Source organism: Podarcis pityusensis, assembly GCF_964106645.2.
Source record: "Podarcis pityusensis genome assembly, chromosome: 3".
NCBI classification, from domain to species: domain Eukaryota; kingdom Metazoa; phylum Chordata; class Lepidosauria; order Squamata; family Lacertidae; genus Podarcis; species Podarcis pityusensis.
This window is the reverse complement of record NC_138026.1, coordinates 111,841,299-111,866,349: the sequence shown is the minus strand read 5'-3', so window position 1 is coordinate 111,866,349 and position 25,051 is coordinate 111,841,299. Positions and strand designations below refer to the sequence as shown.

Genomic DNA, 25,051 nt, shown 5'->3' with positions numbered 1-25,051 from the left:
CGCCTGGAAGAAGCGGACCATTTGGATCCCTTCCAATCGGGATTCAGGCCTCATCACGGGACTGAAACTGCCTTGGTCGCACTGGTTGATGATCTCCGGCGGGCTAGGGACAAAGGTGAGAGCTGTTTCCTAGTTCTGCTGGATCTCTCAGCGGCGTTTGATACCATCGACCATAACATCCTTCTGGACCGTCTTGAGGGGCTGGAAGCTGGGGGCACTGTCATACAGTGGTTCCGCTCCTTCCTCCTGGGCCGTGTTCAGAAAGTGGTGGTGGGGGATGAGTGTTCAGACCCTTCGGCTCTCACTTGTGGGGTGCCTCAGGGTTCTGTCCTCTCCCCCATGCTTTTTAATATCTATATGAAGCCGCTGGGAGAGATCATCAGGGGGTTTGGACTGGGTGTTCATCAGTATGCAGATGACACCCAGCTCTACCTCTCCTTTAAATCAGAACCAGTGAAGGCGGTGAAGGTCCTGTGTGAGTGTCTGGAGGCGGTTGGAGGATGGATGGCGGCAAACAGATTGAGGTTGAATCCTGACAAGACAGAAGTACTGTTTCTGGGGGACAGGAGGCGGGCAGGTGTGGGGGATTCCCTGGTCCTGAATGGGGTAACCGTGCCCCTGAAGGACCAGGTGCGCAGCCTGGGAGTCATTTTGGACTCACAGCTGTCCATGGAGGCACAGGTTAAATCTGTGTCCAGGGCAGCTGTGTACCAGCTCCATCTGGTACGTAGGTTGAGACCCTATCTGCCTGCAGACTGCCTCGCCAGAGTGGTGCATGCTCTGGTTATCTCCCGCTTGGACTACTGCAATGCGCTCTACGTGGGGCTACCTTTGAAGGTGACCCGGAAACTACAACTAATCCAGAATGCAGCAGCCAGACTGGTGACTGGGAACAGCTGCCGAGACCATATAACACCGGTCTTGAAAGACCTACATTGGCTCCCAGTACGTTTCCGAGCACAATTCAAAGTGTTGGTGCTGACCTTTAAAGCCCTAAACGGCCTCGGTCCAGTATACCTGAAGGAGCGTCTCCACCTCCATCGTTCTACCCGGACACTGAGGTCCAGCACCGAGGGCCTTCTGGCGGTTCCCTCACTGCGAGAAGCCAAGTTACAGGGAACCAGGCAGAGGGCCTTCTCGGTAGTGGCGCCCTCCCTGTGGAACGCCCTCCCACCAGATGTCAAAGAGAACAACAACTACCAGACTTTTAGAAGACATCTGAAGGCAGCCCTGTTTAGGGAAGCTTTTAATGTTTGATGTATCATAGTATTTTAATATTCTTTTGGAAGCCGCCCAGAGTGGCTGGGGAAACCCAGCCAGATGGGCGGGGTATAAATAATAAATTATTATTATTATTATTATTATTATTATTATGTATCTGACTTCTGAGTAGGCCTGGTTAAGAATGTGCTATAAACGAACCAAAAGCAGCAGTAAGCCAGGAACAAACCTTAGTTTCAGCTTGTGGTTTGTTTGGAGGGAGACAAGCTAACAGCCCTGGTTTGGATGTAATGCTAGGCCATGTCACGGTTTCACTCCCAGCAATACATCAGGAGCAGGAGAGGAACAAATTGCCTGTGATTTTAGTGCTGTGCACCAGTCTGCTTTATACTGTGGTTTAAATCGAAAGGCCTTAAATCATGGTTTTGTTTGAGTATGTTTAAAAGCAGTGTGTGACCAAGGCCAAAACCTGCTCTCTTTGGGGCCTAATTTGACTGTGGCTTCAAATGTGTGCACATCAGGCTGGACTAGAGGCAAGGTGGGTAGCCACAATCATCCCTTTCCCCCAGTTATAGCCATAATAATACTTGCACTGGACTCCAGATATTCATGAATGCAGGCCAAATCTAGAGCCGAGGTGAGAGGAACCCGTGGAAACTGTCCTCTCTGCTGCTTTATTCCCATAGATGTGATGGTCGAGACTTGACTTCACTTAGAAACATCACTTGCGAGGTGGACATGTTCAAAACCCTTCATGGATCAGCGTTATTTCAGAGGGGCCAAACCCAGGTATTCACTGATCTTCCTTTACCCCCCCTTTTTTCCGTTTTTTATTTTACTCAAAAATAAAAATACTGTGGTTCAGTGGCCGTGGGTCAGCAACTAAAATGAAATTTACGAAATTGACTTAGATGGTGCGGATAAGCTCCTGAAGACCATCCTGAAATAAACTTGATTCTTTATTTGAATAAGTGCAAAATCATTCCTAACTTTCTCCGAGCGTGCTTATAAAATTAGAGTACACGTACATTCTGCATCACTATTAAAAACCGCACTGTGTGGGGGATGTGTGAGTCAGTGAATGAAAAGGTTCCCCGTGGGCGAATTGCTTAAAATAACAGCATCTATGAATCAGACCTGCTGCTCTGCTTAAATTGAAGGGTGATAAATTCTCATATATATATATATATATATATATATATATATATATATATATGAGAGAATCTAAGTTTGGCCTCATTGAAGGGCAGTATTTCAATATGAGTAGGAAAATGAGAGTACCCCTAAACATTTTTTAGAAAAAAGCACTGTGTATGCGTGCAGTGCTTTTTTCTTAAAAAATGTTTAGGGGTGCTCTCATTTTCCTATTCATATTGAAATAGTGCCCCTCAATGAGACCAAACTTAGATTCACAAAATGTTTAGGGGTATGCGTCCCGCCAGAAAAAAGCACTGTATATATATATATGGGGGTGGGGGTGGAGAGTGTGTGTGTGGTAGTTCCCCCCCCCCCCCCGTCGCCAAAAAGAAAATCTGTTCAGAAGAACTGTGTGTATATTTTACTGCAAGTTCTTCTAACAAATGTCAATTTAAAAGTTGTCACACCTTTGAACTGCATTAGTGACTCGCCCAGCTGTAATTGGTATCCGGTGGGAAGGCTAGAATAGCAAATGTGCCCTCTAGATTGGTTCATAATTAGCAGAATTTGGAACCAAGAAGGGGGGAGGGCTGAAACTTGAAGTTGTTCTCTGTAAATCCAACACAGTGCAGTGCAAACCGTGCATGTCAATGATTCCCCTTCTGATATCATTGTGAGTTTGTGCCCAGAGCAATGCTTACCTTATCTGGGTTTTTATGTGTCTTGCTTTTGAATCATTGCATTTTCTTATTTGTTGAGAACTTAATTCCTCTCCCCTAAACCACAGTATTTTCAATAGACCTTTGTTTTCTAGGTCCTCTGCACAGTTACATTTGACTCACTGGAATCGAGTGTAAAATCTGACGTTATCACAACCGCTTTAAGGTATATATACCACCATCCCTTCTCCTTTCAAACCCCAACTTGACTTTGGCGTGTTAATTGCACCATGTGACTCTTTAGGACCTTGTGTTCATAATCTTCAAGTAAATCAGGAGGGGCCATAGCTCAGTGGTTAGAGCTTCATGCTTTGCATGAAGAAGATCCCTGGTTCAATCCTGGCATCTCCATTTAAAAAGGATCAGGTGGCAGACAGTGGTGAAGGCCTCTCCCTGCCTAAGAGCTTGGGGCAGGCTTCTGCCAGTCAGAGTCGATAAACTGGACCGTATGGGCAAATCTGATCAGGGGTAATGCAGCTTCCGAAATTCATATGAAATCACCTTTTCTTTGAAGGCAATCTCTCTAAACATCATTGAAAATGGGTATATACAGCCCCTTCAGAGAAATCAAGACTGGCCACATGCAAAAAAGAATATCAAAATAACGTAGCTAAGTTGAACTTGGAAGTAATCCTGAGACAGTACAGTGCAAAAGTAGTTATTAAAAGCTTTCCTAAGAAGAAAGTTGCTGGGTTTTTGTTCTGTAGGGACAAAAATTTTATTGGATCAGGCAATGTGATCTAATGTGAGTTGGTTATTCCATAGGGGATAGTTCTAACTGGTTACGGACAAATCCTAATCAGTGGAGCAGATGTATTGAGAAATGGCAGGATATATTAAAACACGGACTTTGCTTTAACAATAAGCAGAAATCTAACAAAGGCTGCTTCATCTGTTATTTACAGTGGTACCTCGGGTTAAGTACTTAATTCGTTCCAGAGGTCCGTTCTTAACCTGAAGCACCACTTTAGCTAATGGGGCCTCCTGCTGCCGCCGCGCTGCTGGAGCACAATTTCTGTTCTCATCCTGGAGCAAAGTTCTTAACCTGAAGCACTATTTCTGGGTTAGCGGAGTGTGTAACCTGAAGCGTATGTAACCCGAGGTACCACTGTAGTCAGTATCAGAAAAACACTTCTAACATGGTTTTGGTTATATAGGCAGCAGCCATCTTAGCCGTGTCCAATTGGCACGTGATCAAAGACAGAACAGGATCGGAACACCCGCAAGAAATGGTCGCCGCCTGTATGCAAACGATTACTCAGATAAAAATTATTTAATCTGTTGTTGGTCTGCTGCTCACCCAGCTTCGCAATGAAGCGTAAGCCGGGCTCAGATGCACTTTGCCTTAATGCTAGAGTAGCTTTGTTGTTGTTTAATCGTTTAGTCGTGTCCGACTCTTCGTGACCCCATGGACCAGAGCACGCCAGGCACTTCTGTCCTCCACTGCCTCCCTCAGTTTGGCCAAATTCATGCTGGTAGCTTCAAGAACACCATCCAACCATCTCATTCTCTGTCGTCCCCTTCTCCTTGTGCCCTCCATCTTTCCCAACATCAGGGTCTTTTCCAGGGAGTCTTCTCTTCTCATGAGGTGGCCAAAGTATTGGAGCCTCAGCTTCACAATCTGTCCTTCCAGTGAGCACTCAGGGCTGATTTCCTTAAGAATGGATACGTTTGATCTTCTTGCAGTCCAAGAGTAGCTTACTGTACCCTAATATTGTTCTCTGAGCTCTGGTAGAGGCAGTCAGGCAAGGCCTTCCCGGGAAAAGAATTTCCCTTAGTATTTAAGGTATTACAGAAACCTACCCCTCATTTGTACCCATCCCCTTCCGGAGAGAGAGAGGGTCGACAGAAGGTTCAAGGGGTTCCTGATGTAAGTAAATTACTTGCAGCTCGTTTAGTTCTTTGTAACACTTGTTTCTGTTTTTAGTGGAATAAAGGAGAAGAACTTCATGCTCCACTACGAGGTATGGGAACTCACTTCAGCTTCATAAAAAGCATTTGTGCTTAATTATTAGGAGTAATTACTCTGAAAACATAGGGGCTTGTTCTCGAATTGCTTTCTTTATACCTGGAGCCCGTTCCTGAGGCCTGAAAGCTGCATGCAGGCCTCTTCGGAGCCTCCTTTAGGGAGACAGGCTGTATGTGGAATTGCTGTTCGTCCATCTTGCGGTGTCAGGGTGTATTTAGGGGTTGTATAGAGTTGCACAGTGCTATAATGTATTTATTTTAATTGTTTTGTGATTTTAATACCGTACACTGCTTTGGGTGCTTTAAAAAATAATATTAAAAAAGCAGCTGAATATGTACCATAAATAAAGCGTCTTCTCCCCTCACCCTGACTTTAATAGCGCTGGTATTTGAAACAAACAGGCTCCTTTTCACTCACACCTTTGCTTCTTGCTCGTTTTTGGATAGGCGAGAACCTTTGTTGAGACTGCTGCTGACAAGCTGTGTTCGCTGGTTGCTTTGCTGTCCAAAAGCAAATACCGTATTTTTCACTCTATAGGACACACTTTTTCGCCTCCAAAAATGAAGGGGAAATGTGTGTGCGTCCTATGGAGCGAATGCAGGCTCCTTGGCTTCAGCGATAGCAACACAAAGCCTCCGAAGCGCAGAGGGAGAGCTCCCCCCGCGCTCCGGAGGCTTCGCTTTGCTTTCGTTGAACTCCCGCTGTGCTCTGGGGGCTTTGGGCAGCTATCCGCAAGTCTTCGGAGCGCAGCAGGAGTTCCCGCTGTGCTCCGAAGGCTTGCAGATAGCCGCCTGAAACCTGGAGAGCAAGAGGGGTCGGTGCACACCCATCCCTCTTGCTCTCCAGGCTTCGCTTCGCTGGAGAGGCGCTGCACAGTTTTCCCTCTCTGCGCAGCGCCCCTTCAGCGAAGCGGGAGGAGAAATGGAAGGGGCTCCATTTCTCCTACCACTTTGCTGAAGGGGCGCTGAGCGGAGAGGGGTAGAATTTTTTCCCCCTGTTCTCCCCCTCCTATGGTCCTGTGCATCCTATAGGGCGAAAAATATGGTACAGTGGTGCCTCGCAAGACGAAATTAATTCGTTCCGCAAGTCTCTTCGTCTTGCGAGTTTTTCGTCTTGTGATGCACGGTTTCCCATAGGAATGCATTGAAAATCAATTAATGCGTTCCTAGGGAAACCGCCTTCAGACCAGGTCCGGGGACAGTCTGTCCCCGGACCTCTTCTGAAGGCTGGGGGGGGGGGGACAAGGGCTTTTCTTCCCACCCCCAGCATTTTAAAAAACCCCGGGACAGCGGAGGACTTCTCCGCTGTCCGGGCGATCTTAAAATGCTGGCGGGCGGCATTTTAAAATCGCCCTGGGACAGCGGAGGACTTCTCCGCTGTCCAGGGCGATTTAAAAGCCCCTGGGAAGGCGGGCAGGGGGGACAAAGACTTTCGCCCCCCGCCCGCCTTCAGAAGGTGTTCCCGCCCCCCGCCCCGCTTCGGAGCAGCGTTCCGAAGTGGGGTGGCTGGGGCAGGTGTTCCCGCCCCCCCGCCCCGCTTCGGAACAGCGTTCCGAAGTGGGGCGGCTGGGGCAGGTGTTCCCGCCCCCCCGCCCCGCTTCGGAGCACCGGGAGAAGCGATCTCCCCGCAGCCCCTTGCTTCAAAAGAGGTCCGGGGGCAGCGGGGAAGAAGCGCTGCGCTTCCCGCTGCCCCCGGACCTCTTTTGAAGCAAGGGGCTGCGGGGAGATCGCTGTCCCCGGACCTCTTTTGAAGGAAGGGGCGGTGGGGAGAAGCGATCTCCCCGCAGCCCCTTGCTTCAAAAGAGGTCCGGGGGCAGCGGGAAGCGCTTCCCGCTGTCCCCGGACCTGGGGCTGCGGGGAGAAGATCGCTTCTCCTCGCCGCCCCTTGCTTCAAAAGAGAAGACCCGCTGTCCCCGGGGCAAGCTTCGTTTTGCGAAGCAAGCCCATAGGGAAATTCGTCTTGCGAGGCAACTCGAAAACGAAAAAACCTTTCGTTTTGCGAGTTTTTCGTCTCGCGAGGCGTTCGTCTTGCGGGGTACCACTGTAAATGGGAGGATTGCTCTTCCTCCTCCTCCTCCTCCTAATGTCAGGATCATAGAACTGTAGAATTGGAAAGGACCCCAAGAGTCATCTGGTACAATCCCCTGAAATGCTAAAGCATCCACGGATCTCAGCTAAAGCACCCATAATTGCCTCTTCCTAATCTCTCTCTGTCTCTCAAACACACCAGAGTGTGTATGAGAGATAGAAAGAGATCGAGATTAGGGGAAGATTAGGTTTGGAGTGAGTCCACCATACGCTAGTAGGGTGTAGTGCTTAGAGTGCTGAGCTAGGACCTTGGAATCCAGGTTTCAGTTCTACGCTCGGCCAAGAAGTTCACCTTGGACCAGTCACAGTTTCTCAGCATAGCCTACCTCATAGGGTTCCGAGGATAAAATGGGGAAGGGGAGAATCTTCGTGCTCCACCTTCAGCCCATTGAAGGAAATGTGAGATATAATGTAGCAGTAGTAGATGGTGGAAATACAGTCGTACCTTGGATCCCGAACTCCTTGCGAGTCGAACGTTTTGGCTCCTGAATGCCACAAACCCGGAAGTGAGTGTTCTGGTTTGGGAACGTTCTTTGGAACCGGAATGTCCGACGTGGCTTCCGATTGGCTGCAGGACCTTCCTGCAGCCAATCGGAAGCCGCGCCTTGGTTTCCAAACGTTTTGGAAGTCGAATGGACTCCCGGAACGGATTCTGTTTGACTTCTGAGGTACCACTGTAATAACAGTAGCAGTGGGATCAGTCTGATCCAGGAATACAGAACCAGATAGGTGATTGCTGAAAATGCTATGCATCCGTAGCTGCTTGCACAAAGGAACCTGATGCACTGGAATTTTCGATTTCCCACCCTCTCTTATTAAAACTACGATTTGTAAATCATCCCTTAGCTTATCCAAATTATATTGACAGTGAAACTTTTGAGTACTGAAGCTACAGAGATTATTGTGAAAGATGGCTGAACTTAAGCATTAAGACCTTTCTGCAGTTTTAAGACACGTTTAAAAATGTTGGAGAGTTTCAATTAGGTTTTGAAAGAAACCTCTTTCATACTTTGAAAGAGAAGATCCTGAAAAGTGTCTAAACCTTAAAATTAGGCACTAATTCAAACTTCCATTTGTACAGCATAGTATAGCACCTCTAAGTAAAGCTACTTTAACTGATAAAACGTCTGGAGGTTGTATCACTTCAAATTATAGTGCAAGTATTCACTCTGATCTACTTAAGATTGCTGCTTTCATTAGGTGTGCATAACTCCGCATAGGATAAGCCAGATAGTTTATTTTTTAAAAGGTCATATTGTTTTCGTGACGACTGTGAAAGTGTACAACTTAAAATATGTGGCTGAAGATTATTCCAAAGGGTAGCATATTAATAACTCTGCAAATGACTCATTGCATGAGCATATTTTTATCCTTTTGGGTGAATTCCATGGATGTTTGCCTTGAAATGAATGCTGACAATCAGAAAAGCATTATACTGACATTCTCCCCCTCTTGATATATTAAAATTTTGCAGTTTCCTCCATACGCAACTAACGAGATTGGCAAAATTACTGGCATGAATAGACGAGAGCTTGGCCATGGTGAGTAAGAACAGAAGAAGCTGAATATCTAGACTGAAACTGAATTACTCCTTGTAATTCACAACATAATTTTTTTACTTGTAGGTGCACTTGCAGAGAAGGCTTTGAAGCCTGTGATTCCCAGTGAATTCCCTTTCACAATAAGGGTTACTTCAGAAGTACTGGAGTCAAATGGTATTTGATTTTTATTATTTGACTGTTGCTCAGAATGTGTGGGTGGAATTCAACTTAGCACTAAGCAGATTGTTCCATCGCACAAGCAGAAATGCTTGCGCTAATAAAACTATCTCCACTCGCCCCACACGTATGATTTGAAATCTGGCAGGGCCCTTATCACAAGGCTAATGGGAAGGGCAAAGGATGAGGTCCACCCCTGTTACTTTTTGAGATTTCCCCCCTTTTTAGAAGGCGCAAGGGGTCATGAATTAGCTAATGGGCTTTGGCCTAATATTTGTGGATTTCATTAGGGAAACCCCTACTCTTTCCCCCAGGAACGCGGGTGGCGCTGTGGGTTAAACCACAGAGCCTAGGACTTGCCGATCAGAAGGTCAGCGGTTCGAATCCCCTCGACGGGGTGAGCTTCCTTTGCTCAGTCCCTGCTCCTGCCAACCTAGCAGTTTGAAAGCACGTCAAAGTGCAAGTAGATAAATAGGGACCGCTCCGGCAGGAAAGTAAACGGCATTTCCGTGTGCTGTTCTGGTTCGCCAGAAGCGGCTTAGTCATGCTGGCCACATGACCTGGAAGCTGTATGCTGTCTGCCTCGGCCAATAAAGCGAGATGAGCGCCACAACCCCAGAGTCGGTCACGACTGGACCTAATGGTCAGGGGTGCCTTTACCTTTACCTTACTCTTTGCCCCATAATTTGAGCACATGTCTTTAGACTATTTACTGTTGCAGATGTTAGCTGAAATTTCTGAACCGCAACAAAACGGTGCAAAAACCGAGTGCTTCTTGTATCTAGAAAGAAAACCCCCTATCCCAGGGAGAAATATAAATCATACGGTGGCAAACGGTTGTCCATGTCTTTTGTGTTGCTAAGAAACTTATTTATATGCAGATCATATATTTTAGTGGCTACTCAGAAATGGTTGATTGCATAATCTTGTGGTTTCTGTTTCCAGGATCATCGTCAATGGCTTCTGCTTGTGGTGGGAGTTTGGCACTGATGGATGCAGGTATTCCACAAAGAAGAATTCATATTTTGGGATGTGTTTATGCATAGGTCAGTGGAAGTGGCACCAAAACTCAGAAATGCATAATTTCTCTTTTATTGTTAGGAGTCCCAATATCGTCTCCTGTCGCAGGTGTTGCTGTTGGTTTGGTTTCCAGGGCTAATTCTGAAAAAAATGGAGACATTGAGGATTATCGCTTGCTAACAGACATTCTGGTAAGAGTTCCTAATTGAGTCTTGTTTCTCAGTATTCAAAAGATCTGGACTCTAGCTTAAAACTCATATCTGTGACATGTGTAAATTACAGTGGTACCTCAGGTTAAGTACCCTGGGGTGCCTTGAATGATGGTCAGGGGTGCCATGGGCAACACTGGCCTCTGTCCTTCCCTGCCTCCTCTGATGCCCTCTCACGTCTCTGCCTCCAAAAGGCTTGCACAGCTGTTCGTTGCAGCAGCCCTGTATACAAGCTCCCCAGGCGAATGGTGGCTCTGTGGAAAGTGGGGAGGAGAGGAGGCTGAGGGAACACTCCACAAGGGAGGGTGTTTGAAAAAGGGTGTGACACAACTGGGTTTCTGAGCCCCACAGGGGTGCGGCAGAACGAATGTAGTTGGTCAAGGGACCCATGGACTCAAAAACGTTGAAGACCTCTGCATTAGATGTATACATGAATTGGTATACAGTAATTGTGTCTGCTTACCTGAAATCTTGGAAATCATAGTTCTTTTGATGGAGCTAGTGTTCTCTGATAGAATTCTTACCACTTTCATTGGCTTAAAATAAGCTTAAGCTTGTAGTGCAGTTGTATTCAAACTCTTATACAAAATACCCCTACTTTGTTATCTAACTTTTTCCAAGGAAACCATGAAACTATAATGAGGGGACTTCTGCTAAAGGTTCCTCAGACAGGGGCCGACTGTGAAAATATGTTGCAAGTATAGGTTTTGTGGTTGCAGCCAAAATGTAGGAATTGTTTCAACCTATTGTAGTAGAATCCCTCTATTATATTCAGGGCTGGGATGTTGGTTTTTTGGGTCTGTGAGTAGAACCTCTGTGGTCTTGGAAAGACATTTGGAATATATTTATTTTCTGCAGGGAATAGAGGATTATCATGGTGATATGGACTTCAAAATGGCTGGAACGAATAAAGGAATCACTGCCTTACAGGTATCCTCCTCCAATCCTCTTCATTTGAAATAAACCTCTGTTCCAGAAAAAAAGATGCTATTGATAGTGATTTTAATTTTTTCACTTGTGTATCATTAGGCTGATATCAAACTACCAGGGATACCCCTAAAAATTGTGATGGAAGCAATTCAGCAAGCCACAGGTGAGTGTAGAGCGCGTGGCGTTTGATTTTCACTGCTGTTTTAATAATTTCCCATGAAATGGACAATCAGCCCTATTAGAACAGTACAGTGGTACCTCAGGTTACGAACTTAATTCGTTCCGGAGGTCCGTTCTTAACCCGAATCTGTTCTTAACCTGAGGCGCGCTTTCGCTAATGGGGCCTCCCGCTGCTGCGCTATTTCCGTTCTCATCCTGCGGCAAAGTTCGCAACTACTTCCGGGTTAGCGGAGCTCGTAACCTGAAGCGTTTGTAACCTGAGGTGCCACTGTAAATCCTTATCAATGCCCACCTTAATCTCTGACTTGACTATTGTATTTAGGTGGTCTCTTTGAGGTTAAGCCTTCTAAATAAAAGCCTCTTGAAAGCTTCTGTAACGGCATGCATTCTGTCCCTACATACCAGGGGGGGGCAGAACCTCAGGTCCACAAACATGCTTTTGCCTGATTTGAAAGTCCTTGGACGTCAAACCACCTTTTCTTTGATACTGTTCGTTTTTGTGTTTTTCTTCAGCGATTTTCATATTTTTGCTACCTGCGCTAGTCCCATTTGGTGAACTACACATTGCACTATGAGCACAAATAATAAATTAACAAATCGCTCTTCTGGTTTTGGCCCTGTTTTGGCCTTTTGAGGATGCCTGGTTAAAATTGTTGGTGTAACAAGCAATCATTGTTAGACATAGGAAGTTCAGTGGTGTGAGAAGAATAATTTTGATGTGTGAATTTAAAAAAAAAAATCATTTCATTGGTAAAATGTATGGTTTCTTATGTGCCAGGTAAATTGGTTGTCTCTTTTTCCAGTGTTTAAAAGTTAGGCGACTGGTTCATGATATGCAGGAAAAAATATTTAATATTAAAGGGATTCAGCATATTTGAGAGGTTATTGACCTAATATGCATTATTCAGAATGCTTCTATATGCAGTAAAATGTAATAAAAGACTTGAAGACGAAAGATATGCACTGGGCATATATTTGTTTGGAGCCAAGGTACTCCTTGGACACAATCTAAAAAATAAAAATATGATAATACTGAGATCCTCATCCTTCATGTTAAGTTTTATAAAAGAGCTTTTAGCTTATGGGTCACTTCATTTTAAACTGGGGTGGGGAACCTGTGGCCCTCCAGATGGTTCTGGACTTTGTCCATTGTCCCTCACCATGCCCATGCTGTCTGGGGCTGATGAGAGCTAGAGTCCAACAATATGTGGAAGGCCACATGTTAACTATCCCTGTTCGAAGCAAAATGACTGATCAGTTTTTTTAATGTGCATGCTGCGAGACCTCAATTTGGTGTCCTAATGAAGAGTTAGGTAAAGGGACCCCTGACCATTAGGTCCGGTCGTGACCAGCTCTGGGGTTGCAGCGCTCATCTCTCTTTATCGGCCGAGGGAGTCGGCGTACAGCTTCTGGGTCATGTGGCCAGCATGTCCAAGCAGCTTCTGGCGAACCAGAGCAGCGCACGGAAACGCCGTTTACCTTCCCGCTGGAGCGCTACCTATTTATCTACTTGCACTTTGACGTGCTTTCGAACTGCTAGGTTGGCAGGAGAATGAAGAGTTATCTTGCATCTAATAAACAAAACCTACCATTGACTGTTAGACGGCGAGCCCAGCTTTAATATTTTCCTTTTCATGTTATCGTTTTCATTTCTTAAAGGAATGGATCTGAAGGCAGCCCTGTTTAGGGAAGTTTTTAATGTCTGATGTTTTATTGTATTTTTAATATTTTGTTGGAAGGCACCCAGAGTGGCTGAGGAAACCAAGCCAGATGGGTGGGGTATAAATAATATATTATTATTATTATTTTATTATTAAGCAGAATAGCCTCAAAAAAATAACCAAGAATGTATTTAAGTTGCAGCCACCATGACTAATCAGCATATGAAGCAGACTTTCTAAACTTTGGGTTCTGAGATGTTGAACTACAACTCCCATCTTCCATAGCCAGCAGGGGCAGCAGTCAGGACTGATGGGAGTGGTAGACCAACAACATCTGGGAATCCAAATTTGAGAAAGGCTGGCATAAAGGTTTAGATACAGTGGTATCTCGGGTTAAGTACTTAATTCGTTCCGGAGGTCCGTACTTAACCTGAAACTGTTCTTAACCTGAAGCACCACTTTAGCTAATGGGGCCTCCCGCTGCTGCCGTGCAATTTCTGTTCTCATCCTGAAGCAAAGTTCTTAACCCGAGGTACTATTTCTGGGTTAGCAAAGTCTGTAACCTGAAGCGTATGTAACCTGAAGCGTATGTAACCCGAGGTACCACTGTAGTTGATTTACCAATTAGAAATAATTAAACATTGCAAACTTTACTCCATATGGGGCAGCTTTCACTAGCCTGTTGCCTCCAGAGGTTCTGGATTTCAGTTCCCATCTGCCTCATCCTGGCTGGGGAGCTATGGTCAGAAACATCTGGAGGGCACCATGTTGGTGAAGGCTGGCATGGGGAAAACACCTTGTGAATTCACAACTGCATCATCTGCTTTGATACTCTTTGGCTTACAGCTTAGCCATATTTCTTCCCAAACTGTTGTTTATAGGCAGTGAACTCTGCCCACCCAGCGTGACTTCTGTTTCTGAAAAAGAAAGCTGGCTTGCTCTCATTTTTCTCAGGAAAGCAATTTTGATTTCTTTGCATCTGCTAGCTTGCTTGCAGAAAAGCCGTGTGTTAGAGAAAGCGTTCCATGTGACATAAGCAAATGTGACCCATTCCAAGCAAGGTGTTCATTGAAATAAATTTGAGGGTGGAGGGTGGTTTCTACCTAAATAACATATGGTGGCCCATAATTTAGATGAACTTGTGATTGCACTGGGTGTTGTGTTTTTGTATTCCAAGAATCAGCTTCAGAAGTCACACACGCACGGTCAATACAATACAGTGGTACCTCGGGTTAAGTACTTAATTCGTTCTGGAGGTCCGTTCTTAACCTGAAACTGTTCTTAACCTGAAGCACCACTTTAGCTAATGGGGCTTTCAGCTGCCACTGCGCCGCCGGAGCACGATTTCTGTTCTCATCCTGAAGCAAAGTTCTTAACCTGAGGTACTATTTCTGGGTTAGCGGAGTCTGTAACCTGAAGCGTATGTAACCCGAGGTACCACTGTACCAGCAAAAGCTTACACCAATGGAATAAGGATTCATTATTGCACAGTGATTTAAGTGCTCTGTAGTGTAATGTGCTTCACCTGGGGGAGGGAGATGTAGGGCTTTTTAAAACGCGCTGGAAATAATGCACAGGGCTGGACAGAAGATCTGCTGCCCTAAATGCCTTTATGAAGCATAAAACTGGAAACAATTCTGCTCTTTTATTGAACAATGCAGCTCCCCAAAAGTGCCTCAAACCCTCGCTGTGCTGCTGCATGCAAAAGTTTTGCTTGATTAGTCATGTTAAAAAGCATTAGGGAAGAAAGGAAGGTTTCCTTGCAACAAAATAGAGATTTTTTTTAAAAATGAAAGCATTTAACATGTGTGTTCTATATTTAAACTAGAAGGGGTTTTTTGTGTGTGTGTGTGTGTGTGTGTGTGTGTGTTTTTCTCCCTTAGTGGCAAAGAGAGAAATACTGCAAAATTATGAACAAAACGATTGCAAAACCTAGAGCAAGCAGAAAAGAGAACGGACCACTTGTAGGTAATAGCATTTTAATTAACTGTACATGTTCTGAGCGGTGGGGTGGGGAGTGCAGTTGGACGGCCAAAGTTCTCGCAAACCATTCTTTCTAAGAACAGTGGTTGGTGGTCAAGGATACAGCCCATAGTTGTCAGGCTATGCATACATTGCTTTTTAGATTAGAACCTTTCTTTCAAGTTAATTCCTAATTCAGTATAGGCTTAGGTTTCTTAAATGTATATTTCACTTCCCACTACAAAAGTCCTGAAAGGAGCTACAACGAAAGGAGAAATTTGATAACAAAAGTCACATAAGCATGTTAAAAAATTTGTTCAGGATACAGTACTATTAAAGGCTTCATCCCACGTCTAAAATAAGGTAAATAATGCTGGTTTGTAAACATCAACTTGGCTGGTTATATCTGGCAAGTAAGAATCACCTCCAGGTGATCAGGCAGGGAGTAAACATTTGTAAATTCAGGGTAAATTTTGTTTATACTTCATTTCAGACTACTAGTATGGCAAAGCCACCGCCCCTCCCATTTTTTGTGAACTAATGAATTTTAACTTACAAGGCTACCATAAAGTGATGGCATCTTTTGAGCTGAAAAGTTACGTCTTTAAGATAATAGTTTAGGTCCTGAATTCCCTTCTATTCATGGAAGGGCTTTTGATCTAACAGGATCCTGCTGGCAGAAAGAAGAAAGGTAGCTTTTCCTGATTCCTCCTGCATTCTCATATACACTCCAAATCCTTTTTGTGGGGCAGAAGGGCGTTACATGGGAAATCAGAGGAGTTCACCTCCCCTCATCTACTGGTAGGAGTGTCCCATGGATGGAACTTTTATTCCCATTGGAGAAAATGAGTTCCAGAACGATGCCACGACATTTTAAGTCTCTAAAAATATTAACGTTTACGTACAGCCAGGAAAAAAAAGGTAGTGTGGGTTTGGAAAGCCCTTGCTCCTAGTATTGCAACAAATTTCTCACTTAAACTCTCTGCATTTCAGAAAACGTTCAGGTGCCATTATCAAAAAGGGCAAGATTTGTTGGCCCTGGAGGTTATAATTTAAAAAAACTTCAAGCTGAAACTGGTGAGTCTTCGTTGCTTTTTGATGTGTACTTTTGCCAATTTATTAAATTATCCTGTCCTCCTTCCCCAAAGACTAAAAGCAGGGATACAAATAAAGTTTTTTCTGGTGGCCGTGTGCTTTCTCTTAGTGCAAATGGAATGTAGACGAGAATCATAGAATTGTAGAGTTGGAAGGGACCACGAGGGTCATCTAATCCAACCCCCTGTGATGGCAGGAATCCCAACTAAAGCATCCCTGACAGATGACCATCCAACCTCTGCTTAAATCCCCCAAGGAAGGAGAGTCCACAACCTCTCAAGGGAGTCCGTTCTGCTGTCAAAAAGCTCTTACCAATATTAAAATTTGTACTGCTGCTTAGTTAGAATCACCTTTCTTGAAACTTGAAGCCATTGATTTAGGTCCTACCCTCTGGAGCAGGAGAAAACTAGTTTGCTCCATCTTCAACGTGACAGCCCTTTAGATTTTTGAAGATGGCTATCGTATCTCCTCTCAGTCTCCTCTTTTCCAGTCTCCACCCCCATCGTTCTACCCGGACGCTGAGGTCCAGCGCTGAGGGCCTTCTGGCGGTTCCCTCCCTGTGAGAAGCCAAGCTACAGGGAACCAGGCAGAAGGCCTTCTCGGTAGTGGCACCCACCCTGTGGAACGCCCTCCCACCAGGTGTCAAAGAGAAAAACAACTACCAGACTTTTAGAAGACATCTGAAGGCAGCCCTGTTTAGGGAAGCTTTTAATGTTTGATGCATTACTGTATTTTAATATTTTGTTGAAAGCCGCCCAGAGTAGTTGGGGAAACCCAGGCTGATGGGCGGGGTATAAATATATGATGATGATGATGACGATAATGATGATGATGATGATACCTGTAGACTCTTTCCCTGTCCCATGAAAACTTTCTCTACTTTGCACTTCCTGCCGTTAACCTTAAGAACAACCAATATCTTCCAGAGTTTGCTTAAGCTAGTTGGCTTCAATTTCCTGAGAGAGACGTGTATGGCATTGGCATCCTTCATTATAGTGAACAACGTGGAGGAGAATTCATTCATGGCAGAGATGAGCAAGAAGGTGCATTGGGACCTACTGGCAGATCTCTTTGCAGTACAGTGGTGCCTCGCAAAACAAAATTAATCCGTTCCGCGAGTCTCTTCGTCTTGTGGTTTTTTCGTCTTTCGAAGCACGGCTATTAGCGGCTTAGCGGCTATTAACGGCTTAGTGGCTTTAAGAAAAAGGAAACAAACTCGAAAGAACTCGCAAGACGTTTCATCTTGCAAAGCAAGCCCATAGGGAAATTCGTCTTGCGGAACGACTCAAAAAACGGAAAACTCTTTCGTCTAGCGAGTTTTTCGTCTTGCGAGGCATTCGTCTTGCGGGGCATCACTGTAGATTAGCACGGAGATTTCTGACACCCAGCAGCAAGATTACTTTCCCACTGACATGTAGGCTGGTGAGAGGCAGTGAGCAAGAGTGGAATTTTCTTCCATAAGGACTGTGAGTTCAGCTCCGTTGTGGAACGGAGAACAAATTCCTAGGCTCAGAATCTGCTCACTTGTCTCAGGAATCTGCAGAGTAGATCCAGCAAGTCTGAAATCTGTCTGCTCCTTCCTCTTGATCTTACGTTGACGATTTGGGCGTTATGTTTTCACCCCTTGATTCCTACACATCTCTAGCACCAGTGTGTTGAGTCACTTAACAATTCCTGTACAAAAACACCCAATCTTTCTTTCTTTTTTACAGCAGTGTTGATTTTATCCACATTTTTATCCCGCAGGGGTAACTGTTAGCCAAATAGACGAAGAGACCTTTTCCGTATTTGCTCCAACGCCATCCGCTATGCATGAAGCACGAGAATTTATTACCGAAATCTGCAAAGATGATGTAAGTGCATATTTTAAGGACTTTGATATATTGTGCATATGCTTCATGTATCAAGATCCATCTCTTAATATAGGTACGGCTGCTTTTCCTGCTGCCTTAAGCCTATTAGATAGGGTGTGCTAAAACATATAACTAAGATATGATGGCCACAACCCATAGAGCTATTAGAAAGGGCTTGTTGGTGCCCAGTGCGAACTTTGCATTTTTCATCGAGCAGCAGGTCCTGTGCCGAATCACACACACAAATTCCAGACTCCTTGGTTTTGCGGAACTAGTCATTCATCTCTTTCTGGTTTCTTTCTTGTAGCAGGACTATCAGTTGGAATTTGGAGCTATTTATACAGCCACAATAACAGAACTGAGGTAAGAGAAACTGAGGTTATAATGACTAATGATCCACTAAGCTCACTGGGTGATATTAGGCTAGTCATTGCCTCTTAGTCCAGCCTACCTCACAGGGTTGTTTTGAGGATTAAACATGGAGGAAGGAGAACAATGTACATTATTTTGAGCATGTGTGCTTTATATAAGCAACTATTCCGTTGCTTAGCTTGAGTATATAATGTATATTTTATGTATGCCTACAAACATCATGAACACAAATCTGAAAATGGTGGTGAATACTAATATTTTTTTTCTTCATTTGAAGGATTACCGTATTTTTCCGTGTATTAGATGCCCCCATGTATAAGACGCCTCCTATTTTGGGGGACTCCAAATTAAGAAAACAACCCTCAGCACTACCTGTGTATAAGATGAGACCCAATTTTAAACCTAATTTTTTGGTAAAAAAAAACCTAGTCTTATACACGGGAAAATACGGTATGTTTAAAAATAGGTCATTTTAAAGTTAAATACAAGTGCAGTGATTTGTAAACGTCTCGATGCAGCTTCTGTTTAGTCTGATACCTCCCTCATCTCATAACTGACCTGATTCTGCACGCTATCCAGCCGTTTAATTATATTTTTAGGAAGTGAATCTGGAATTGCACAACTGCTATTGCCCATATATAAAGGCAGTTGTGTGCAACAGACATGAGGGAGTACATCGTTCCACAACTCCCTCCCAGACCCTTAAATCAGTATACAGATGACACCCAGCTCCACCTCTCATTTAAATCAGAACCAGTGAAGGCAGTGAATGTCCTGTGTGAGTGCCTGGAGGCGGTTGGAGGATGGATAGCAGCTAACAGATTGAGGTAGAATCCTGACAAGACAGAAGTACTGTTTTGGGAGGACAGGGCACAGGCAGGTGTGGGGGACTCCCTGATCCTGAATGGGGTAACTGTGCCCTTGAAGGACCAGGTGCGCAGCCTGGGAGTCATTTTGGACTCACAGCTGTCCATGGAGGCGCAGGTTAATTCTGTGTCCAGGGCAGCTGTTTATCAGCTCCATCTGGTATGCAGGCTGAGACCCCACCTGCCTGCAGACTGTCTCTCCAGAGTGGTGCATGCTCTAGTTATCTCCTGCTTGGACTACTGCAATGCACTCTGTGTGGGGCTACGTTTGAAGGTGACCCAGAAACTGCAATTAATCCAGAATGCGGCAGCTAGACTGGTGACTGGGAGTGGCCGCCGGGACCATATAACACCAGTCTTGAGAGATCTGCATTGGCTCCCAGTACATTTCCGAGCACAATTCAAAGTGTTGTTGCTGACCTTTAAAACCCTAAACGGCCTTGGTCCTGTATACCTGAAGGAGCGTCTCCACTCTCAACGTTCAGCACTGAGATCCAGCGCCGAGGGCCTTCTGGCAGTTCCCTCATTGCGAGAAGTGAGGTTACAGGGAACCAGACAGAGGGCCTTCTTGGTAGTGGCGCCCACCCTGTGGAACACCCTCCCATCAGATGCCAAGGAAATAAGCAACTATCCTATTTTTAAAAGACATCTGAAGACAGCCCTATTTAGGGAAGTTTTTAATATTTAATGCTGTATTGTTTTAATCCTCGATTGGGAGCCGTCCAGAGTGGCTGAGGAAACTCGGCCAGATGCGGGGTATAAATAATAAATAATAAATTATTATTATTATTATTATTATTATATGTGATTTAATGCTGACCCCCTACCCATGTTCTCACCAGCCTCACTACATAAGAATGGAGATCAAGATGTCCACAAAAATCTATTGAGATAAGGACTGCAAAGCATTTTTTTGTGTGCACTTCAGAAAAGGTTAGAGAATAAGTAAAGAAAACAAGCCTGCAAAAAATAAGGTGGTTCTTTTATCCTGCCAAGAATAGACGAATGTGTGGAACAGGCTTAGCTTCATCTAAGTAAGGATATATTGTGCAACACAAGCCCTCTTATCACATTCTGTTGACGTAAAGCAAGTTCTACTCTTCTCCTTTTTTTAATGCAGAGATATTGGGGTGATGGTAAAATTGTACCCAAACATGACTCCCGTTCTACTTCACAACTCTCAGCTGGATCAAAGAAAGGTATTTATTTTTCCTTCAGTAGTGGCTGAGTTGTGCTTTGGTGCTTTTGCTATTTCCCGTGCCATTACTGTGGAGATGTGGTGCTCAGGAAGCTATGCTAGTAGGTCAAGAAGTCTGCCTTTTGGCCATGCTTATCAGAAGAGTCATTTGAGGCAGGAGCAACCTAACTAGTAAGTGTACAGCCAATATCCCGCCATGACCACCTGCTGATGCAATGGAACTTTTCATTTCTTTTCTTTCCACCACCATCCCAGACTCCGCCCCCCTGCCCCAAATCTGCTCCAAATGGTCCTCTAGAGTGCGTGAGGAGCTGCAGAGGGGAGGAGATGATGGAGAAGCCCAGTTGTGTGAGGGGACACCTGCATGTACTATCTTCCATCTCACCCATTATCTTTAAGCTTTGGCCCCACTGATGTTGTGCAATTACTGTCACATGAATGGGTCGTTCTGACCATGGTGGCCATTTAGAGAATTTTGCAGTTACATGTTAACACCAAGCAAATGGAAGATGGAAAGGTACAAGAAGAACAATTCATGCCCCAGGAGAGTAGGATTTTCCGGCAAATAATTGGCTAAAAATAATGATATTGACCCTCTGTTCTAGATTAAACATCCCAGTGCTCTTGGATTAGAAGTTGGCCAAGAAATCCAGGTAAACTTTAAACCAATATATGAAAATCCTCTAGGTGTTTTTCAATTGTCTTAAGAAGGTTAATGTGTATGTAAACTCAGTGGACACCATCCGTAAACTGTTTCTGTTGCGCAGCTAGCATTTCATTAGGTTACAGTGGTACCTCAGGTTACAGACGCTTCAGGTTACAGACTCCGCTAACCCAGAAGTAGTGCCTCGGGTTGAGAACTTTGCTTCAGGATGAGAACAGAAATCGTGCTCCAGCGGCACAGCAGCAGTGGGAGGCCCCATTAGCTAAAGTGGTACCTCAAGTTAAGAACAGTTTCAGGTTAAGAACAGTCCTCCAGAACGAATTAAGTTCTTAACCAGAGGTACCACTGTACGTAATAGATCTCTGCTATGCTATATGATTTCTGCTGTTCATATACTGTCCTAATAATGCACCTGTGGGATTGTTTGGGATGAGAGTGTGTGCCTGTTCAGGTGTCCACAAATCCTCTTGCCAGGGATAAATTCTCCTGGCTCTCTGGCATGTAAAGCAGTGAAGCACAGATTCCCCCCCCAGAGCTCCCATTCGCACTCTGCTTCAGATAAGGTGAGAAAACAGCAGGGATCTCTTCCCAGAAGTGGGACAAATGTTCTTGTTCTCCATACATTAGTGCAAATTAGAGAAGACTCCTCCCTTCCTTTCTCCTAACTCTTCTGCGCTTGCCAGAGGATTCAGAGGAGTGAAGTGGGTCACTGGTGACTATAAATAGTAGCTGGCTAGTAAACTGACTCAATATTGGGGGGAATCCTGTGGTGAATTTTCTCTTTTCATTTTTCATACTCCTCTGGCTTGACAGTAGGGCTGTCCTTCTGCATTCCCACTTGGGACAGGGTCTGCCTGAGGTGGGAGGCCTGTTTCTGAGATGCACCCTTTCCAACTGCGAGAGGGCCTTGTCCTTATTGAATGAGCCTCCGCACGTAGAAAACTGGTCTGTTGGGGGAGAATCAAAGAGTTGGAAGGGACCATGAGGATCATCTGGTCCAACCCAAAAAGCTAGAACTGTGCTCAGTGTGTTTGTATGTAGGAACATCCTGTTAGGTGAAGCCCCACTTGAAAGCAGGACTACGGGAAAAGGGGGGTTGATAGGTATATATTCTTGTCTCATACAATCCCACAGGTCCATATACATACCGTATGTACAAGACGACTTTTTATCCCTGGAAAATCACCCCAAAAGTCGGGGGTCATCTTATACACAGGGTATACGCGTTGGGAAGGGACGCAGGTGGCGCTGTGGGTTAAACCACAAAGCCTAGGACTTGCCAATCAGAAGGTCGGCGGTTCAACTCCCCATGACGGGGTGAGTTCCCATTGCTCGGTCCCTGCTCCTGCCAACCTAGCAGTTCAAAAGCACGTCCAAGTGCAAGTAGATAAATAGGTACCGCTCCGGCAGGGAGGTAAACGGCGTTTCCGTGCGCTGCTCTGGTTTGCCAGAAATGGCTTAGTCATGCTGGCCACATCACCTGGAAGCTGTACGCCGGCTCCCTCGGCCAATAAAGCGAGATGAGTTCCACAACCCCAGAGTTGGCCACAACTGGACCTAATGGTCAGGGGTCCCTTTACCTTTACCTTATACGTGTTGGGAAGGAGGAGAGGGAGCCGGTGGGCAGAGGCGCCCCTTCTCCCGTCGCTCCTCCTCCCTCCCCACAGAAGGGGAGGCGGAAAGTCCTTACGAGTGCGGCGCTCACCTGCCCATCCACCAAACGCTTCACCTCGGGCTGCTGCGACGGCAGAGGCAGCGGAGGGGTGTGTGCTCTGCCCCTTCTGCCGTTGCTCCTCCTCCCTCCCCACAGAAGGAGACACGGAAAGTCCTTCCGAGCGGGGAACTTACTCGCCCACCCGCCAAACCCCTCACCTCGGGCTGCTGCTGCTGCAACGACAGAGGCAGCGGAGGAGTACACGCTCTGCCCCTGGTGGCTCTCAAACTCTCAAACTCTAAAATTGAGCAGCAAAAGTTGGGGGTTGTCTTATACGCCCAGTCACCTAATACGCCGGAATCTACGGTACATCGCAAAGGCTCGGTTTGGACATCATGCTCAACCAAAGTGTGGCATAGTGTGAATGAGCAAAGGTGTAGGCTCTTGGATTGAAGACTCTAGCTGCTTAGCTCCTCCTGGTTGTTTTGCTGTAAGCCATGGTTTGGCTTAATGTGTTGTCTGAACCCAGGCTCTTTGCACACAAACCAAAGGTTGTAACCAAGGTTTGTAATGTGGTTCAAAGCTCAGGGTGAACGAGGCCAAAGTCAATGCTCTCCATGGTCCAAAACAGAAATTAACAAAAATGGGACCACAAGGCCTTTATGCACTTGTGATGGCCCACAAAAGTCTTCCTGCACAAGGTATTCCTGGTTTTCTGGAATTACTTAGTGCATCAGTAGGGAATCCTCAAATGTTATTAGTAGAAAAGAAAGGGAAGCCTTTTCACTATTGAGGCTTTCAGTCATACCCAAGATGTCCTATTTCTAAAATCACTTGAGTACCTCTTATGGGTTATTATTAATACTGTCTGCCTATATTGTACAAGCAAATAGTTAAAAATAGGATTTTTAAAAAACAATTAAGGTGTTTTAACTTTTATACTGAAGTGTCAAATCCCCTTACAATCAATCCCATTTCTTCCCAATGAACAGGTGAAATATTTTGGGCGTGATCCTACTGACGGCAGAATGAGGCTTTCGAGGAAAGTGCTTCAGTCTCCAGCTACAACAGTTGTTAAAACACTGAGTGACAAAAGCAATATAGTCGTGGGAGGTGCCATTCCAGAGCCTGCTAGTTCAACATCGTAGCAACTTTTATTCGGAATTGTAGAAATCTTTCTGGACTTACCAATGCTGTGACCCTCTGACAAGAGACTAAATTGTTGTGAAGTGACAGCTTCTTATCATGCAGGTTTGTATACCACACAGAGAAATATTTTAAATTTTGTATAAAGATCAGTGGATATCAGTTCACGTTTTCTGTCGTTTGATTCTTTTTCTTTTCCCCTTGTAGATTTTTTTTCCTTTTGAAAAACATGCCCATAGCAACACCTCTATAAATTATGTAAAACTTGAAACAACACTTCCAAGTAGCTGGACTGTTTCCAGACAATAAGAAAAGAAAACTGCCTTCTGCTTAACACCTTTTGTTGCTCAAGAGGTGTGTTGAAGATACTTGTGTGTGTGCGCACACAGCTCTCTTCTGTATATTGTTCGGCTTGCAAGAATGTCTTTAAAAAATCCAAACAGCTCATTCTCTCGCATAACAGAAAATGACCTCCATGATCTATTTAACTCTGCGGTAGGCTTTGCTTTGAAACCCTTTCAATACAATTTTATGTGCATCTTTCCCATTAGAAACTAGTGACGATGGGACTGACTGCTATAAAATGGAGCAAACTGCACAACACAACTTTGCGGGCGAACATTTTAGCAAATGCATATTTATAACTGAACAGGAGCAATCTGGCAAAATTAGTTCGACTTTGAAGAATGGCAGGCTGATCCCATTATGAACATTTTTTAAAAGACATTTTCAGGAGAGCTCATCCAAGACAGTGTGGCTTTTTTGTCTTTTGGTCATGCTGAATGTGTAACATATATTTCACACTGGAATCAGGTCCTCAAGCTACCAGTTGAGAGATACAGGTGGTTAGGCAGGAAAAACCTTTGGGATGTGTAAAGACTGGTGGAGAGAGGGTGGCCTGTGGGCTGCCAACGTCTGTTCAGGAAAAACAAGATGAAAACTGAAATGGATGCCTTAAATTGCAAATCTGATAAATTTATTGAAGCTCTGGAAGCATTGCTGCAAATCTCTTGTGGTGTTATATTAGAAATGGTGAGCCTGCCATTGTGTACAATAGCACAAGAGGGAAAGTCTTGGCCTCAGAATAAAAAAGACACACTAATTGTACATACAGGGATGCACATTGTTAAATGTGACAATCTACCTTCCTGGGGGGACATGTAAGTGTGAAGAACAACACAGGATGAGCAAAACGAAACTGTCTCTAACCAGAAAGGAACCTTGCAAGATGTATGGGTTTACTATGTTATTTTCATAAAATGCTAAGCTCCCAAGTATGTTGTACTTTGAAATTATTGTTGCATATTGGGAGCTGCACTTCCCAGTAGAAGCGATAACCTAAATGTCAAAATGAACCAACAGCCAGAAGAAATATTGGGTGCTCTCCAGT

The 25,051-nt window shown here is 44.9% G+C and overlaps 2 protein-coding genes and 1 long non-coding RNA gene across 3 annotated transcripts in view; all 3 read left to right on the top strand.

Annotated features, from left to right (window-relative positions):
* The window catches only part of EFEMP1 (EGF containing fibulin extracellular matrix protein 1), a 131,712-nt gene extending 118,362 nt beyond the window's left edge, over positions 1–13,350 (top strand). The window contains exon 13 of the transcript XR_013984776.1: positions 13,269–13,350. The gene's annotated coding sequence lies outside the window, so the exon portion shown is untranslated. The remainder of the gene's footprint in view (positions 1–13,268) is intronic.
* The window catches only part of PNPT1 (polyribonucleotide nucleotidyltransferase 1), a 42,104-nt gene extending 18,276 nt beyond the window's left edge, over positions 1–23,828 (top strand). The window contains 17 exon segments of the mRNA XM_081000941.1: positions 1,908–2,010; positions 3,173–3,243; positions 5,005–5,041; positions 8,608–8,674; positions 8,759–8,848; positions 9,797–9,850; positions 9,953–10,062; positions 10,939–11,010; positions 11,110–11,173; positions 14,735–14,757; positions 14,759–14,819; positions 15,807–15,890; positions 17,655–17,761; positions 18,069–18,124; positions 20,120–20,198; positions 20,803–20,850; positions 23,508–23,828. Coding sequence (XP_080857067.1) covers positions 1,908–2,010; positions 3,173–3,243; positions 5,005–5,041; positions 8,608–8,674; positions 8,759–8,848; positions 9,797–9,850; positions 9,953–10,062; positions 10,939–11,010; positions 11,110–11,173; positions 14,735–14,757; positions 14,759–14,819; positions 15,807–15,890; positions 17,655–17,761; positions 18,069–18,124; positions 20,120–20,198; positions 20,803–20,850; positions 23,508–23,663 — 1,282 coding nt within the window. The 3' untranslated portion in view covers positions 23,664–23,828.
* Positions 6,802–7,093, top strand: LOC308472988. The gene is made up of 2 exons (XR_013983852.1): positions 6,802–6,850; positions 6,945–7,093. It is a non-coding gene; the product is annotated as an uncharacterized lncRNA (long non-coding RNA).
* Positions 23,829–25,051: the final 1,223 nt, after the last annotated feature.